The sequence below is a fragment of the Triturus cristatus genome, chromosome 3_1, assembly GCF_964204655.1.
Source record: "Triturus cristatus chromosome 3_1, aTriCri1.1, whole genome shotgun sequence".
NCBI classification, from domain to species: Eukaryota; Metazoa; Chordata; class Amphibia; order Caudata; family Salamandridae; genus Triturus; species Triturus cristatus.
In genome coordinates this window covers 354,902,298-354,921,540 of record NC_140583.1, presented here as the reverse complement: position 1 = coordinate 354,921,540, position 19,243 = coordinate 354,902,298, and the positions used below count along the sequence as shown (strand labels likewise).

Here is a 19,243-nt window from a genome sequence, read left to right as displayed (position 1 = left end):
TAACTAGTTGTCACGTTTGCAGAGTGGTGGATAAAGTGTGCTGGGCGTCCAACCAACGCTCAGGAATTCCACTGCGTCAGACTTACAGGAGGTACCAGCAGGGATTCTTGGCCCTCAAACTCCCTCAGGACTAAATTGGACGTCATCCTCCATCCCGTAGTCTGCCACGAGGCACGTTTGCAGAGTGGTAGAAAAAGGGGGCCATGGCCTCCGAAGCTGTTTTAGCAATTCCACTGTGTGGGACTTACTGGAGGTAACAAGAGGGGTAGTTGGCCCCCAAGGACATCCTTGGGGGCCAACTTCCCAAACTATTACCTCTAGTCAGTCCCACACAGCAGCATTGGTAAGTACTCCTACCAGGCCACGCCCACTTTGCCCACCACTCTACAAACGCGCTCCCTGGCACGCTCTTGGATAGGAAATGAAGTCCCCTTCACTGCTGGGGGTCCTTTAGGGGCCAACTAGCCTACCTTTTACCTCCAGTAAGCCCCACGCAGTGGGATTGGTGAGAGGTAGACAAAGGCCATGCCCCCTTTCTCCACCACTCTGCAAACACGCCCCCTTGCGCGTTGTAAGTTGGGGGATTAATTCTCCTTGAATCCTGAGGGTCCCTGGGATCCAACTAGCCCACTAGGTACCTCCAGTAAGCGCCACAGAGCTGTGTTGCAGAGAGGTGTAAAAAGGGGCGTGCCCTGGACCACCTCCCTGCAGCGCAGCCCTGTGGTGCTTACTGGAGGTGCAAACACGCCCTGTGGCGCGTTTTAAGTTGGGGGATTAAGTCCCCTTGAATCCTGAGGGTCCCTGGGGTCCACCTAGCCCACCAGGTACCTCCAGTAAGCGCCACAGAGCTGCGTTGCAGAGAGGTGTAAAAAGGGGTGTGGCCTGGACCACCTCTCTGCAACGCAGCCCTGTGGCGCTTACTGGAGGAACTTGGTGGACTAGTTGGCCCCCAGGGGCCCTCTGGATTGAAGGGGAATTAATTCCTAACTTAAAACGCGCCACAGGGCGTGTTTGCACATATGTCACCTCAGGCGCCACCCCCTCCCTTCACCACTGTGCAAACGCGCCCTGTGGCGCGTTTTAAGTTGGGGGATTAAGTCCCCTTGAATCCTGAGGGTCCCTTGGGTCCAACTAGCTTACTGGAGGTACCTGGTGGGCTAGTTGGCCCCCAGGGACCCTCAGGATTCAAGGGGACTTAATCCCCCAAATTAAGATTAATTCCCCAATTTAAAACGCGTTTGCAGAGTGTTGCTGGGAGGGGGCGGGGCCTCTGGCACGATCACGTCTTTTTTTTTAGAAGGTGGGCTGTCTGGCCCCCCTTCTCTTCCCTCTTTTTGGGCCCTGGGGACCCCATCCCCCAGGGCCTGACCCCTTTTGTTTAAAAAAGAAAATAATGAACGGGAAGGGGTCCGCGTGGGTCTCCCTCTCACAGCCAGTTACGGCCCCGGGGACCCCATCCCCTGGGGCATGGCCACATTATTATTTTTTTTTATGGAGGGGGGCTGCGTGGCAATTCCCCACGCCCTCATTAAGTAACTGCAAGCCACATTACTTATAGATCTGCATGCCTCCACAATATGGTTCTAGGAATATTATCCCTCAGTTTCAGGGTGGCCACACTATAGCATCAGGGTGGACGCCAATAAGATTGTGGGTGTATATAAATCCTTGTAGCCCATGTAGAATTTCAGGGGGCACTTAGCAAGGACAGGGTGGCAGTGGTTGGCTGATATAACCCTTTCGTGCCCTTCAACAAATCTGCGGGTGGTGAGCCAAACCAAGAATTGCCCCCAATCGTAGGCAAGGAAACATACATCCAATCATAATGCTCCTTTCGATATCTCTGTTTTATTTTCCATACGTTGCTGAAGATGTTTAATGGATATACAAAATACATGCATGCAAAACCAGCACTTACGTTTTCTGCTAACGTTCATAAGAGCCAAAGAAAATTCACCCACCCAAGGAAAGGCATCAAATAGAACTTACTACTACAAGCCTGTTTACTTTGGTGTATTTTCATTCAGCTGCATTTTTGTACTTTGTAGAGAATCATGCCTTTGTGGATTATAATGTTAAAACTGAAAACAGTTTTGGGGACACCCTTATAATGTTGACACCCTTTGATAAACCCACCAAATTTGGCAGTACGAAAGTGAGTTCTTTTGACTTTTCTTTTTCCAAATTAATAATCTTATTGCGGTTACACAAATTGGGGGCAGGGGGTTTCAAAGTTAATATTAATGTAAGGAGTGGTTTTCCTTAAGTAGAGAGGCACATATTTGTTACATGCACACACACAGATATATTGCTAATCATAAGAAAAGGCCTGGTGCTTTGCCTCCCAAACCCCGAGTGTGATTTTAGTATTGATCAATAAAATTAGATGCAGTTCGGAGGGGATTGAATACCAACAAAAATTATTTTTTCATAAACATCCAAAAATATATTTAAAATTATAATCTATCTATTTCATATAGAAAAAAAGAGATTTTTTTTTTGCTAAACGTATCTTCACATTGTTCATTCTACTCAAATTGCCATCAGATCATCTTCACAGCCAGCCAACATGTGTTTCGCTGTCATTGATAGAAGCCGAAAGGCTGTCTCGATGCAAGGCATTCCATTGGTTCCACCCAGATAAAGATTAACCTGAAGAGGAAGCTCAAAGCTTTCTATGAGTTACAAGTGCATGATCATAAACTGAGGATACAATGGAAGATTTAGATATTGGTTAATACGAACTGGAAACTCAAAGCTTTCTAATAGTGAAATGCGGATAATTATAACTTGAGAACAAAATGGAAGATTTAGATTGAAGTGGATTTCACTAATAAAAGATAGCGATTGGCACTGCACTGCACATTTTGAACTGATCACATGCCTTGAAAAGTAGGGGTGTCTGCAAAACACATGTCGGCTAGTAGTGGATCATGATCCATTTGAAGCTTTGCGGCTCTTGCATAAGAATTAACACTGTCTGTTTCACTAGTGTTCATTTTCCATTTCCTATTGTTCACATGGATTAACTGTCCTTGTCTTGTTTTTCATGTCTGCTCATTCATCTCTCTCCTGCTTCCATCTCCATGCAATGGCTTCCAATCATGCAGCGAATAACTGGGGGATTCGGTTGGGTTCACATGGAGGTGATTTGTTTTGTCTGGACTGTTGTGTCTTTTAGATAACATTAGTTAGACTGGCAGTTGTGTAACACTCCTTAGATTTATGTAAACTGACTAATGTGCTACAAACTATTTAGACCATGGCATAAGCAGAGGCGGATCCCACATCTTACCCTGTCTTTAGCCGAGTGTTAACATTTAGCTGCAGTAATTCCACAGTAGGAGCAAAGCAAAGTACTTTACATGATAACCTACCCATGAAGTATGGGTTGATATACAGGTTCTAGTGCATGAATCCTGCATGAGGTACTAGAATTGGCAGGTATTAGAGATAATCTAAAGCAATATGAAAGGAGGACTTAGCGACGATAAATGTAAATCTTAAGATACCTTCCACATAGAAAATGATGTTAAAATTATACTGATGTGAGTGTGGTAGGAAGCAGGGTAGCTGTGAAGAACAAAGCCTAATGTAACAGCACATTTCTATTGCACCTTAATGTCAGATTTACTGCAATGGTCTTTAAAGAGTAAAACTGCTTGGAAGGTGTTTCATTCGAGCAGTGACATACAAACTCACTGTGCAGACATGTCTGCAGGCTCACAAAAGTGAGCACCGAGCGATACTGACATCTTTCCACTTGTATGCATTTACAGGAGTAAGATCCCAAAATTTGCATTATAAAAACCCACTTTCCAGGACGGATAGAAAAGTTGATTATTTTCTAAACCAAATCCCCCAGTCAAGAGTATTACACCAACCATAAAGAATAGGATGGGCCGGTGGCAACACCGTTCGTCCGTGTCCACGCCATTTGCTTTATCAATAAGTAGACCTTTGGCAGAGGACCAGTTACAATTCCTTTACGGCATAGAGTCATAAATCTGCACTTAATGCTAGATTAAGGAAAGGCGTTGTTCCTAGATTCTCTGGGTTGTGTTTCTTTAGAGTTGTCTAAACGTTAATGGTGCATTATTTAAATATTCGGGTAAAGGTATTAAACAGAATTTCATTTGGTTGCACTGTACTTGTTTCTAAATGTACTGGAAAGTGAGAGAAATATATGGAACATGGCGACCTCCGTCTTGGTAAATAGATAGAAAGCTGAAAGAGCAAAGACCACCCACTTTTGCCATTTTGTATCTTTTTTGATCTCACTATAAATGGGTGTGTTCCTTTTTTTTGTTGAAAGATGGGTCTCTCACGCATTATAATCTATAGTGGCATGCTGCATCACCGAGTCCAGATAATCTGTATCTGGCTGACAAGATATATGCCTTAACAAAATAAGATATTGGATCTCGAACCAATCCTCTGTAATACTCCTCCTTCTTTCTTTGATAGCATTGTGGAATTATGCCTCCGCTTTGGCTACTGAAAGGTGCATCTGACATAGGGCCAACAAATGGGTTTAAACAAAAGCACCTAATCACAGATTCTCTAATCCCTCACGAATGCATAATTTCTTGGTTCTCACGATGAGATTCCTGGATCAGAGTTTTTCAGCCCTAAAGACAGCATTGATTGATGATGAATATTCTGTTTTTGTGAAATCTTATTTCGTCCAACTGCTTTTTCCTGCTACATGAGAGGGGATTTTTTAATTTCCTGGGCTCCTATCCTACACTCGCTGCCCTAAAGTACACGTCAGCGGCTTGTATAAAAATCGATGCATCCTTCCTCTGTGAACACTGCCGTAGTCAAGATTTGACGGCCGAGAAAAATGCAAAAATGTACTTTTAGCTTTGCAGACATTTCTGCAAGCAACACAATGTATTAAATATTCCAAAATTAAGCCAAGAGCGTGTGGCACCGAGTGTGGTCACGAGATTCTAAGCAGACACGCGATATGCGAATGTGTTTATCATTTTACTGCGAGGAAAGCTCAATTTACCTCATTGTTCTCCTCGAAGGAGAATGTTTTTACAAAATAAAAATGCATTTGGTTCATATATTTTCTGTGGCATTGTGTCTATCGTCTGGGCTCCATTAGGTTTGTAGAGATCATCTCTGTACTACTGAACACATTGCTATGCTTCATATGCTTCAATAGAATGACACTTATACCGAAGGGGCTACGACATCAAAGCATGTGTAGCTATGGCCTTAGATCTAGACCAGGGCTTTCATTTGGACATTTCATGTTTTATGGATCCGATGTCAATGGGCAGCGCCTTTTTGGAGCTTTCTGAATTGCGAAAGTTCTGATCACATATTCAGTTCTTGTTCAGAATGTTGGCAGCCATCTTGGATTCCCTCTCAAAAACTGAAAAGGAGTCTTTAGTTTGGACTTTGGACCTGCCATCTAGTTTATTGTGTAGTAACCGAACTCACCTCCCGAAAGGGAAAGTATTCTGAGGGTGAAGAAGACCACGAGAACTCAAAGATGAGGAGGCCATAGCTTCGCTGATCCAAGATCAGCCATCCCTTTAGAGTTTTAGACATCTCTGCACCTCAGAAAACAATATCAAAGCATAATTTCAAAAGGGCCAAATGAAGACTACAAGAACGCACTCCAACCTGAGGCCCTTCGAATGAGCATGTATCAGACATTTTATTGCAGTGAGGTTTTAAGGCGCATGGCCTTTAATGGTAATGTGCCTCTCAAAACTCTGGCCATTGTACACTGGCTGATATATGTCACCCTTGTACGCTACTTTATATACATTCACTATATACATATAGAGAGAGAAATTATCAACAAGCACCCTTGGAAAATGACCAATGTGTAAAAAGATATTACACCTCAAAAACAGAAATGTGTAGCAGCTATGAATAGAATAACACAATGAATTACTTCAGCGGGGATGCGGAATGTGTTGGCCAACACAATAAATATAAAGAAAGTAATCTGCCCCTTGTTTAAGGCCCTAGATGTTCTGCTCCCATGGTTTGATTATTTCTGGGTACCCCACTCCATATAATGTTTATAATACTCGAAACAATGGAAGACGGGCAAACAAATAAGGCAGAAAAGGCGAACAATAATTTGTTGTTCTAAAAATGTTCATGGTTTACCCAGGGCAGGTCTTTAGGTTTTTCCTAGGGTCGGCAAATGTAGCACACTCAATGGTGTGACCTTTGTATATCTCCTAGGTAGCAGTCCATGATGTTAGGCTCTATGCAGTGTACAAGCCATGTAATTATCACTCTGAAATGCTGTGCCTATTTTTCAGGGAAATCTTCCACCAGATTATCACGTCAGCCTGATAGACATTGGTCTTGTACTTGAATACCTCATGGGTGGCGCCTACCGCTGTCACTACACACGGAAGTCTTTCCGGACACTTTACAATAATCTGTTTGGACCAAAGAGGGTAAGAATATGGATTTCAGTGTTTACTGCCATGCATTTAATACTGTAACTTTACTCTTTGTACGAATGCTCCTGATTCTGCATTGAAAAGATCTTGTAATCCCAGGATCTGCTGTTGTCTTCTTCAGATAACGTTAATCTTATACAGGATGCAGAGGGTGTCCAAGGCATTTTAAAAGGCTATGGGGCAGATTTATTAAGTGTTCTCGCTTTGTTGTGCTGATTAAACATATGTCTCTTTCTGTTTTTTTGCAGCCAAGCGCTCTTAAACTTTTAAGGCCACTTTTAAACAAATGTCATTTTGTGTTTTTTTGCAGCCAAAAGCTCTTAAACTTTTAGGAATGGAGGTAAGTCCACTTTTCTACTCAGTAAGCCATGTGGCTGCATCACTTTAGATGTAACTAATTGAGCATGTGGTTGATTGGAAAGTACCCGTTAAAAGCAGGGCTGAGTAGTTATTGGTTCTGGTTCTTAAAGGAATAGAGGGTCTAATATCTGCATGTGGGGGGTGAGTGTTTGTGCCTGTATGTCTCTGTGTGTTGTATGGGTGACCTTGGGGAGGATCAATGGGTGTCTCATTTCTCTAGATTATACTGTAATCATGATGACACCCCCCAGGGTGATGATCCCGGACCTGCTCTGTCTAACTTCCTCCCAATCGATATTGATTTTAACACGGAGGAGGTAATCTTGGCCATTAATGCAAGCAAGGGCGGAAAAGCCCCAGGACCAGATAGTATACCTGTGGACTTATTTAAATCTTGCCCCCTGTTGTGGGGCCCACTGCTTACTCTGGTCCTACGGGCCTGTTGTACTTGCGGCCTCCCTCCGACCTGGATGGAATCAATTCTTGACCTGATCAATTCAAAACCTGACCGTTTGACTTCAATTACGAGGAAGGAGTTAAAGTCCCTATGTTTTAGTCATCTGGAGATGCTTAGATTTTCCTCTAACATTATGAAATCAACGGTCAATGCTAATCAATTGATCCATACCGAACCAGGGTTAAAACCTTATTTGTCTTTTAATTTGAGTATATACGCTAGGATGCTTTTGACGCGTTTGCGTCTAGGCAATTTTCATAACATGGTTTCATTCCCCCAAATTAATGATTGGTCACATCTTTTGTGCCCATGCCCATGCGATGACATCTCCCCACAGTCGACAATACATGCCATATATTTCTGTAAGTTTTACATCATAATCAGGAAGAGATGGATCATACCCATTTTAAAATCACAAGGTCTGAGACAGTGTCGACCTGCATTCATTAAACTGCAATATTTGGATGATGAAATCAGTACTGGCCATATAGCTATATGTTTAAAAGGGGTGGTTAAATTTAGAAACTCGATGTAATCAGCGTCCAGCGTAACTGGTTCTCAATTTTATTCACGTTAGGGATGTTTAAAGAAATCTGTATTGTACTTTTAATGTTCTTACATGGATTGATACATCATGTTTTTAAGTCTTTGTTTTATGATGTGCTTTTATGATTTAATTGTTTTTAAATCAAATAAAGCGTATTTTGAGTTTGAGTTTGGGTGCCCTTGTGTGTGTCTGTTCGCACCTTGTGAGGGACCATACCAAAGGGCATCTAAGACCTCGTATTTCTTTTAAAATACACCAGTGTTTTCCCTCTCCCCTTCTTCCTCCCTGTTTCCAGTGCACTCCAGTGTGCTTATTCTAAGTGTGACAACTTCCTCCCAAAATGAGTCCTGTCCTATTTCTAACTTGGTGTCTACCAATGGTGTCGTGATCCCCTGCTTTAGCAGCTTATCCCCGTGGGGGGTGGGGGAGCTCATGGGGGGAAACAGAGGTAGCCACTGCAACCTATGACCTTGTTTGCAATCTGGGGTCTGCTAAAGGTCTCTGCATGTCTTTCCGCTCGTCTGTCTGCACTCTGCAGAGAATGGATGCTAAGTAAGCCAAGTTCAATGAAGGAGACAGAAATGAGGATGGATGATCAACGTGAACTAAATGATAACTGGATGGAGGGATAGAAAGGGGAAAGATGGATGGGTGAAAGGCTGGATGGGTGAACGATGAATGGAACGGTGAAAGTATAGATGGGTGAAAGGATGGAATGGTGAAAGGACGGGAGGATGAAAGGATGAAGGGAACCTGTCAAGGAATTCTGGGCTTACTTGTGTTGCTCAAAGTGGGGGACATTTTAATTTTCTGGCTACTCCCTTACTATCCACATTCTTTTTCTAACCTTATCATGTAAGAGTTTTTCCCCCACCCCTGTATGTGTCTATCTTCCTATATATTTGTATTTTAGTTTTTAATGGCTATATAAGTTTCATTATCTTCCTATCAGCAGTTCACAGGCTAGACTCTCTTCCCTTGCTGTCTGATTGTCCCTTTCTTCCTTTAGCTGGCCTTCCAGCCATACATATGTGATGATCAAGCATTTCAGCCTATCTCTGTTATTCTGTCTACACCCTATTCTTAACCACCAGTTTCTTCTTGTTACCAAAATGCTCCATCTGTTCTGGCACTGCGATCCCTTTGTATCGGGATGTGCAGTGCAGACAACATGACGTCACAATTACTGAGCACAAATCTGTAGTCCCAGCAGCTGATACATGCTGTCATCAATTAGGGTGCACATCATTGTGTGTGGCTATCTAGGAAGAATACACAAAGCCCAACTGCCAACTACACCCAGTGATGTGACCAGAGACAGGCTGCAGGCACCAAATGGTTAAGGCAAGTAAATGGCAACGTTCTAAAATTAAAAAGAACAGGAGAGGGACAGGATGCTGAACAAATCAAACATTCACCCCAAGTCACAGATCTGGGTTTACTCTATCAGGTTTTTTGCTGACCATGCCACCCCAGTTTGGACCACAGCCATGTGCAAATCAGCCTTGGCCCTGCTTCCCATGGGAACAGTTCTGCCGGAACTGTCAGGCCTGGTCCTTCCTGGACTGGAAACAAGCATTCTCGGACCAGTTTCGGGATATCACTCCACATCAGCTAGGCTGGCCTAAATCCAGTGGCAAAGTGAGCATGGGATCCACATCTGGGAATACCCTTCTCACTTAGGACGACAAAAGCAAAAAGAACAGACATGCTCTACAGCAGCAGGCCTGAGACATGTTTAAAGAGCCACTTAAGTGGGTGGCACAATCAGTGCTGCAGGCCCAGTAGTAGCATTTCATTTACAGGCCCTGGCACATGCAGTGCACTTTACTAGGGTCTTCTAACTAAATTAGATATGCCAACTGGGTATAAGGCAATATTACCATGTTTTGAGCAGAGAGCACAAGCACTTTAGCACTGGTTATCAGCCGTAAAGTGTGCAGATACATAGGACCAGCAAAAACAAAGTCAGCGAAAACAGGCGGTCTGAAGGCAAAACGTTAGGGGGAATCCACGCCAAGGATAGTTTTAAAAAGAAATATATTTATTCTTTTACTCAAGCAATACTGGTGAATACATACTAGCAGCAGTACTGAATTGAGATAACAGCAATTCAGCTACAGCATACAGTGAATCCGCAAGAATAATTAATCCTGTGCTCTGTGTTAAACAAGGGTGCGCTCCCACCCGCTGTTTGTGAAATTAAATAGGTTTCTTGTAACAACTAATCAATCATTTGAACTAAATCAAAAACTGTAAAGAAGTGATGGTTGGTGCTTTGGTTTTGATTAACTTTAGTATTTCACAACAAAGGATGCCATTTGAGTACCACTTTGAAGGCCCAAATAGGTCCTGATCTGATTGATATGTTATTCTTGGGTCTGGCTTTAAAACAAGGCAGATACAGTCATGGGTGTCAATGAAGGGGGCAGCTGCTACTGAGCACCTGCCCTCCGGTACTTCTACCCTTACTCCTGCTGGTGTAAGGTTCATGAAGGCAGTGGCATTAACCAAATTTACAGAAGGTTGTCTGAGCACCATTTACTTTCTGTGGTGGGCGCACCATAGCTTTTCCATAACTAGCGGCAGAAAATATGAGACGAGGGATCATGTGAGTGGCTGTCAATGGCTCATCATCGTGGCTATAATCTCATCAGGGATTAAAGAGTGAGTGAATGATGTCACTTCGGCACCCACTGTCCTTTCGGTGACTCGACGCCCGTTGATATTATATAGTTAATAATAAGTGCTGGGGCCCAATGTTTTGCTCCGAAGCTGGCGACGAGTTCTATTGAATGTCGCGCCAAATACCATGGCTTTGTAGTCTTGATACTATCTCATGTATCTTTATTCACCACTAGTCCCTTCCTACCATTAAAACTCCCTCTGGCGAGTTCCTACTTTCTCCGTTTGTCATGTTTTTCAGTTTTTCTCTTTTGCCTTGCTCCTTTGTGTGTTTTCAGTTTTCTTGGTCTATGACTCAGGGATTTCCAAAGTTGGTACTGAAGGGCCGGATCCTTGCCAGATTTTTAGCATATCCCCATTTAAATAAATGTAGTTATACTAAAAAATCTGGCATGGATCCGGCCCTCTAGCACCGACTTTGGAGAACCCCGGTGCCAGGTCAAAATACGAATGGAAAAATGTGTCCTGGGGGGCCCCACCTGCAACAATCAGCTCGAACTAAGCAGTCTCTTCCCCTGCCTATCATATATGCATGCCAAGGATCAGAGCCCCTGTAAATATAAACACTGTTAATATTTAAAGTTGGGACGTTTGTGCGTATTGGAAGCGACATGATGTTCTTTTACATTTAAAGAGGTTTGTAAAACGATACTCGGGCTATCAAGTTGAATTTGGAATCAAACCTATGCCACTGATTAAAAACTAATTCCACGAAGAGAGTGCTCTCAGAACAGAAGTATTGTGGTAGTCGTGCCCTCCTAGCAACAAGGAAGAGATTGCACTGGGCGAGAATGTCATCCTGGTACAGGTCAAGTGTCCTTGAAGCAAATGAAGTGCCCCGGCCTCTGATGAGCAAGAAGGTAACCGAGTCCAGCAATTTCAATAACACTTCGAGTAAAATGAAATAGGAAAAACTCCAAGGGTCACTGCTTCTTTTCTACTGCAGATTTTAGCACCTACTTAACCCTTTCCTTGCTCACTAGCTTAGTGACATTGCTTGGCATTGGCCATCTCTTCAGCGTAACTACTCTAAGCACATTCCCAATATGTACACCAGTGACAGGCATTCAAACACTGCACAGTGAGACCACCATTGGGGAACATCTGTCACAAATTGGTGTGAACGTCACTATTTCATACTCAGAATTGACTATTCCTGGTTGAGAACACCACACCTCACACCTTCTTTTGATGAAGGACTGCAGGGGAGTGACTCATGTTTTATTTTTGTATCATAATTGTGCATCAGGCGGCAGAATTCTTGGGAGTGTTTCTGCAATCTATCCAGTCCATGTGCAGGGATGCTCACAGCGTAAACACAGAAAAATATTTTTAGAGGAAGTAGGACAATCATGAAATACAATTTTACAACACAGAATGAATGAAGTCTAAATTAAATGTCAGCTGCATGATGATTAGGTACCTCAAAAGACTTTTGTAGGTGTGGCTTAGATTTCATATCAAGTATCAAGTAATGTTATGTGGGGGGGGCGTGGCCAAGCCGAGCAGCAAGATGGCTGCACAGTGAGGCGGCTCTGCCGGCAGAGCACATAATCCGTACATTATCTGAGGCCTGACGATCGCAGCACGAAAAACAGCAGACATACAAAGCTGACCCCCAAGCAGCAGTTGGCAGAGTTTGGAACCGCGAGAGCCAGTGGAAACCGCAGACTCAGCGCAGACGCAGTGTTGCCTACTCCGGTCCGATAGATCAAAGCGGAAGTCCACGGTAGGGGTATGGGCGGCGAGACATCATCAGCCCTCCCCAAAAGTACTGCTGACTCCATCGCCTGGCCGTGGACTACATACGCGGCGGTGGTGACGGAGGGTCCGGCGCAGCGAACGGTGGAGAGGTGAGATGCAAAATGGTGGACTGCTGACGCCGGATACCCGCTCTGCTGCGCCCGGGAGCCGAGGCGCCGCATACCCACATCAGCTGCGGTGAGTCCGGCTGGCCGGCGCGTCTCTCCCCCCCCCCCGGCTGCGATCGTAAAACACCCCCAGAGGGCCGGGAGCGGATGGCTGCGAGTGGTGGCCGCCGCCTGGGGGGTGCAGGGGCATCGACGGGGGATCTAGAACGACACAGGCAGCACTTTTACCACCACGGGCCCCGGACAGAGGCCGATTCAAAATCGTGGCCTGGTAGGCTCCCACTCCGTTTCCCCGTGTGTGCCACAAACGGAACCTGCATCCACCCGGATTTAAGCACTGTGGCAATCCGTTGTGGTTCTGCAGGAGAGTTAGCGCCTGATCTGAGGGACTCCATGAACTAAACCAGCCAAGGGTGACTGGTTGGGAAGTGACCTCCACTGATACCTCTATACAGCCCAGGAGTAACACACCCAGCAGAGGCCTCATAACGACCCACTGCTCTGGATGTCGCCTAACTGAGTGACAGCGTTGAAGAACTGTTGGAGGGACGCCAGCAACTGCGTGTTTCCCTGACAGAGTGACACCTCAGAAACTGTGGGCTGTGGCTCGGGCAGTGAAGTGGCATACCTAACAGCGACAAACTGATAACGAAGTGGGTGCAAGGAGCAACTCGTTGAGAAAGTAAGAATGGTGAAAGCCTCTGCTCTTTGAGGCCTACTGGGGGTTCCAGCAGAGTGGACACGGGGCAGGGAGGCACTCGTTCATCATTCTAGCACCAGAACAGACTGCATGACCGGGCTCCCATTGATGCTTAGGCCGAATTAATCACGGAGAGACACTAAACATATACTATAAACGCTGAGATACGACGGCTTTCAAATATAACGCTCTCCCTCCAAGACTGCGACCTACTCACAATGCACCGCAACGCAACAGCGGGAGTAAAGAGTGGCCGTCGCTGAGCCCCAGAACTGTGAGAGGAACATTACCTAATATCAACATGGGGAAAACCGACAATAAGCAACCGAAACTCAATTATGAGAAGCGATCTTCGCGTTTCCAGGAGCCTCTCGCGTCTTCCCTCACTGTAGTCCCCGAGACCCAAATGGGCACAGACCAAGACAACGACATCCGGGCGATGATGCGTGAGGTGAGGGGTAGCCTGAAGGCTATTGATACCAAATTAGACAATATGGCGGAAAGAATGGAACACATGTCACAAAAGATTGATAAGCACGAGAGTCGGTTGGACACACTGGAGCAGCGAGTCTCGGACTCAGAAGTTCGTCAGGGAACGACAAGTGGTGCCATGCTCCGGATGGAGAAAGTCCTAGAAGTGATCACGGCCCGCAATGAAGATTTGAAGGCGAGGTCCAGAAGGAATAACATTCGTATCACAGTAATACCAGAATCAACCAATATCCAAAACATGGAAAGGTACGTGGAAGATTTGCTTCGGGATCTCTGTGCAGAGGACCTCACCCCGATGTTCCTGGTGGAACGAGCACATTGACGCTGGGCTCCAGACCTGGCCTGGGAGCTCCCCCGAGACCAATTATAGCCCACCTACTTAATTATAGGGACAGGGACACTGCACTGAGAGCAGCCAGAGAGAAAGGAGACACTCAATATCAAGGAAATAGAATGGCGCTATTCCCAGACTTCACCCAAGCAGTACAGTCTGCGAGACGAGAATTCATACCGGCCAAAAAACTGCTCCAACAGACAGGCATGAAGTATGCAGTGATGTACCCGGCTAAACTGCGGGTTCACACAGGAGGAAAACCTCTGTTTTCACTGATGCCAGCGCTGCTATGAAGTTCACAAAACAAAAGGCCAAGATGGATGGACAACAGCAGACCGAGGCCTCGCATGATTCCAGCAATCAGATGAGTGACAATGACTGATGATATAAAGGGTGAGAGGGACGGTACCGTACAGTATTGGAATGGCCACTGTTGATAACCAAACATGCCAGAGCGGACCATATACGCTCTGCCACCCTGTCAGAGCGTGACAGGGCAGTTAGCAGGCAACCCCGCACCCCCCTGAGGTTTGATTCTCAGTGGTACTACATTACAAGGGCTCCCTATCGACGGGAGATGTTCATTAAGGGATACACAACCTGTTTGGGGGGTTGGTGTGGCCGTGGGGTGGTGGGGGGGGAGTTGATGTTTGTTGTTGTTTGCCGCAAGACAGTACAGTCATAGCAATATGTGATTTCACCTATGGACAGTCGGGTCTAGCCAGAACATTGTGTAGTCTTACACACAAACCACACCGCAAGCACCATGTGTGGGCAAGGGTACAGCGGAGAGAGCACACAGAAACTGACATACCTAACCTGGCTTTTAAGTGGAAGGTGCAGCCACATATCTAGTCTCAACTGCCTTACTTGGAATGTGCGTGGTCTAAATGACCACCGCAAATCCAGGCTAGTACAATCATACTTGTCTAGACACCAAATAGATATATGCCTCCTGCAGGAGACTCACCTCCTAGGGTCAACAAACACGAGATTGTCCACTGCTCGCTGGAGCGAGACCCATAGTGCAGGCTTTTCAAGTTGCTCCCGGGGGGTGGCGACTCTTATACGGAAAGGAGTCCCCTGGCACACACATCAATCGATTAAAGACCCAGAGGGGCGAATTCTTCTTCTGAAAGGAACATTATATCACTGTCCACTGATCATAGCTAATGTCTATGGGCCTAATATAGACAACCATGCTTTTTTTCAACACCTCTGGCACAAAATCCAGTCTATGGGAGACTCCGCAATACTCTCGGTGGGGATTTTAATATCTCGCTTTCCCCTTACATGGACAGAGAAGGAACGCCGTGCGCCCATTACCCACAAGCATCAGCAACCCTGCATTGTATTATACAAGACTATGACCTATCTGACCCTTGGCGAGCTCTCTACCGCGGGGTGAGGGAGAGTATCTGCATCACGTACCATCGACAGGCCTGGTCCAGAATAGGGTTTTGGCTCTTAACTAGAGATTTGCAGACCAGTGTGCAGGCAGCCAGCCACCATGCGAGAACGCTGTCAGACCATGCTCCAGTGGCCCTAGCACTACTACTCCCACAGCCTTATCGACAGCCCTTCTCGTGGCGCCTCCCACCCAATGCTCTATTGGACTCAGCATTTCGCAAAAGCATTAGAGTGCACATACAAGATTACTTTGACCATAATAATGGGTCGGTGACGACCGTGGGCAATCTATGGGAGGCGGTTAAAGTAGTGATCCGTGGACATTGTATTGCAGAACAATCTGGGGTTCTCTGTGATATCAGAAATAGTCTGAGTCAAATCGATAAGGAACTACACAAACTAGAAACACAATACTGCACAACACCAACACCCTCTCTATTAGCCACGATGCACAACACCCTCACGTCCTTTCAGGAGGAAGCCGAGCGGTAAGTTAAATTCCTACTCAAACAGGCCACAGCACGTAGATACGGAGAAGGGGACAGACCGAGCAAAACACTGGCCAATCTCCTACATGGGCCCAGAGGCTCCCCCTTTATTACAGAATTGACCACCATGGAGGGGGAACCAGTTTGCTCTCCACCAGAAGTCCTGTCCACGATGCGCAGTTTGTACGCACAACTGTATAAGTCTGATATAGGCCTGACAGAGGACCTATTGAACGAATATTTTGATTCAATAGCATTAGTTTGGTTCGAGAGAGCCTATAGAGAGTACATGGAGATGCCTTTTACGGTGGAAGACATCAAACAGATCATTGGCGGTAACCTGGCAGATAAGGCCCCTGGCCCTGATGGCCTGACAGTCAAATTCTATAAAGAATACGCAGATATCCTAGCTCCTCACCTTTTAGAGGTATATCACGAAGCCATGGAGGTGGGTTATTTACCCCCTCAATGAGAGAAGCCATTATAATAACGGTTTTAAAACCAGACAAAGACCCTACCCAATGCGATTCATATTGCTCAATTTCACTAATAAATATAGATGCAAAAACCTTCGCAAAGCTTTTAGCTACCCAAATGCAACCTCTGCTCACCCGAATAATTTTACCAGACCAGTCCGGTTTCATACCAGGACGTTCTACGTCCCAAAATCTCCAAACAATATTTGTATTAATGAATTACCTTGACCCAAACGTCCAGGCCATTGCAGCCTTACTCGATGCCACTAAGGCATTCGACTCCTTGGAGTGAAGCTTTCTCTTACCACTGCTACTCCGCATAGGTCTCAGCGCCATTTTTATTCGACAGATACAACTATTATAAACGATGCCCACAGCGCGCGTGCGAGTCTCTGAGCCCTTCAATATAACCAGGGGGACAAGACAGGGGTGTCCCCTTTCACCCCTTCTTTTTTCAATTGCAACAGAGCCACTGACAGCGCACATTAGGCAACACCATACACATCGCAGCATAGGGTTTACATCGTGCGGATTATCAATCTCACTATATGCAGATGATATTACACTATACATGATTGACACTAGTGAGAATCTGGCACCCATGACAAGGGAACTGATTCGCTATGGGGAACTCTCCGGGGTGTGAATAAATTGGAACAAATCTGTCATCTTCCACCTGACCTCCGGCACTCGACCCTTCGACACGGAGTACCCTATCACCTGGGCGACAGGACCAACACGCTATCTGGGGATTTGGCTGAGGAGGGATATTAATGAATTGTGGTCTGAAAACTACGGCAGGGCAATTGACTGGATCAAGGAGAGGGCGACCCGGTGGAGGATGCTACCCCTCTCATTGGTGGGACGCATTGATTTGACCAAAATGATCATCTTACCCAAGCTGTTGTACCTGTTTGTAAACATCCCCATTCCCCTAACGACACACTTCTTCAAAACACTTCGCTCCCTCATGATCGAACTGGTATGGGCGTGGAAACAGCCTCGGATAGCATGGGAGACACTCACCCTACCCCAATGCCAAGGAGAACTGGCGGCACCGGATTTTATATTATATGCTTATAGCGCACAGGCGCACTTCCTCTACTATTGGGTACACCCTACGCCTTTTCAGCCACATGTAACTATAGAAATGGACAGAGTGGATGGAATATTCACAAATTAAAACATGGCAATCTATAAAAGTAAAGGCAGGGACCATACTCCGAAAAATGTACTGACTGATTTACTGACAGAGTGGCACCACTGCCACTTGCTACCGCCATTTTTCAAAACTATAAAAGACCCCGAGACGAGGTTAATTCCATAGAGGCGCTGCGCTGGGCCAGGACAGGACTGCGCAAAAGAGCAAAACTAGACAAGTTATACACCCCCTCGATGCAATTAGCGAATTATCCACATATACCCCCACTGGCAGATCGCGGGGCGCACGAAAGAGCGACACAGCCTAAAATATGCAAGGGCGTGGACCTCTTCCCTGCAGACACTTTCTTAACTGTACAGCAGATGTGCAGACAGACGCCCCCCACAGCAGCGGACATGCTTCTGTATTACCAGTTACGCTCTTCCTGCAGAAGTGGGTTTAACACGTTTCTGCACCCCCACCCACACTGGCTGCCCTAGAAAACGTAGTTGCGATTGAGCATGGCTGTAAGCTAATCACCCGCATATATAACACCATGCAGCGAGAATCCCCACTCATTATTCCCGAGGCAAAAACGGGGTGGGAGACAGAGATAGGGACGAACATCTCGGACGACCAATGGAAATTGGTCTGCGGGCAGCTGAAACTGTTGTCCTCTAATTATCGGCTAAGACTAATTCACTTTAAATATATACACCACCTATATCGCACTCCGACACAATTGCACCGAATGGGCCTGCTATCTGATGATCGCTGCTGGCGATGTGGGGACATACAGGCCAGCTTCTTACTTGTGGCATGGCATTGCCGGCCGGTGGCTAACTTCTGGATACGTGTGTTACAGCACATACAGACCATTATAAGACATACACTGCCCTGCACGCCGCTGGCGGCATTGCTGGGAGACAACACTGGCATTCCACCCAAACGTAGAAGGTTAACTGCGATGCTGTTAATACTGGCAAAACGCCAAGTCTACATACATTGGAGAGTGGCCCGGCCACCGACTACAAAAAATTGGATCATTTGTGTTACACACTGTAAAATGCAATTGGAGACATATTGGGAACAGCTATCAGGGCGATCCCGCCCCCAGGACTTCTGGGAGCCATTTGTAGACTGGCTCAGCACTGTGAACTACGATGACCTTTAATGTGTGTACCGGATATTCATGCCTCCCCCCTGACACTGGGATTCAAGACCCCATAGAACATTATGAAAACATAGTCTGGACAAGGGGCAATACTTATTCATCACTGCTGTTATATTGTGATGCACTGTTGCTGCTCTTCTCTGCTGTGGGCTGCATACAACATGGAGGGTCCAGATGCCTATGGCCCACAGATCGAATAATATGTGATGATTGTCTTGCAGAATGTAACTGTTAAAGTTTTTATATTACAAATGCCAATAAAAACTATTTTTAAAAAAAAGTAATGCTATGTGGAACAACACTGTCTTCCTCTAATGAATGCAAAGAGGCCTTCGCTTTTAAATGGACCATAAATTAGAATCTTGGTTATCTTAAGAAAATACTAGCTCATTGGGATGCGTATATCTTGAGATTTTACGTTCTGGACCCTGGTGATAGTAACATTTGGCTTTATCTGTAAAGGAAATGTGAATAGGGCCCTATTCTTAAAGGTTTGCATCCGTAGATCTACTTGCAAGTAGATCTGCTTCTCCACTGAGGTGTAACATAGATGTAAATCTCCACTTCAGTGCTATTCACCATTTCTGATTGGGTATTTACATCTCAAACGAGAAGTGTAGACTCCTATGACTAAATTTACAAGAGAAACGTTACTTTCCATC

The 19,243-nt window shown here is 45.6% G+C and overlaps 1 protein-coding gene across 1 annotated transcript in view; it reads left to right on the top strand.

Annotated features, from left to right (window-relative positions):
* TRPM1 (transient receptor potential cation channel subfamily M member 1) overlaps positions 1-19,243 on the top strand; it is a gene marked incomplete at its 5' end in the record, with an annotated part of 381,597 nt that overhangs the window by 184,252 nt on the left and 178,102 nt on the right. Inside the window, 2 exons of the mRNA XM_085646142.1 lie at positions 6,300-6,440; positions 6,757-6,786. Coding sequence (XP_085502268.1) covers positions 6,300-6,440; positions 6,757-6,786 — 171 coding nt within the window. The remainder of the gene's footprint in view (positions 1-6,299; positions 6,441-6,756; positions 6,787-19,243) is intronic.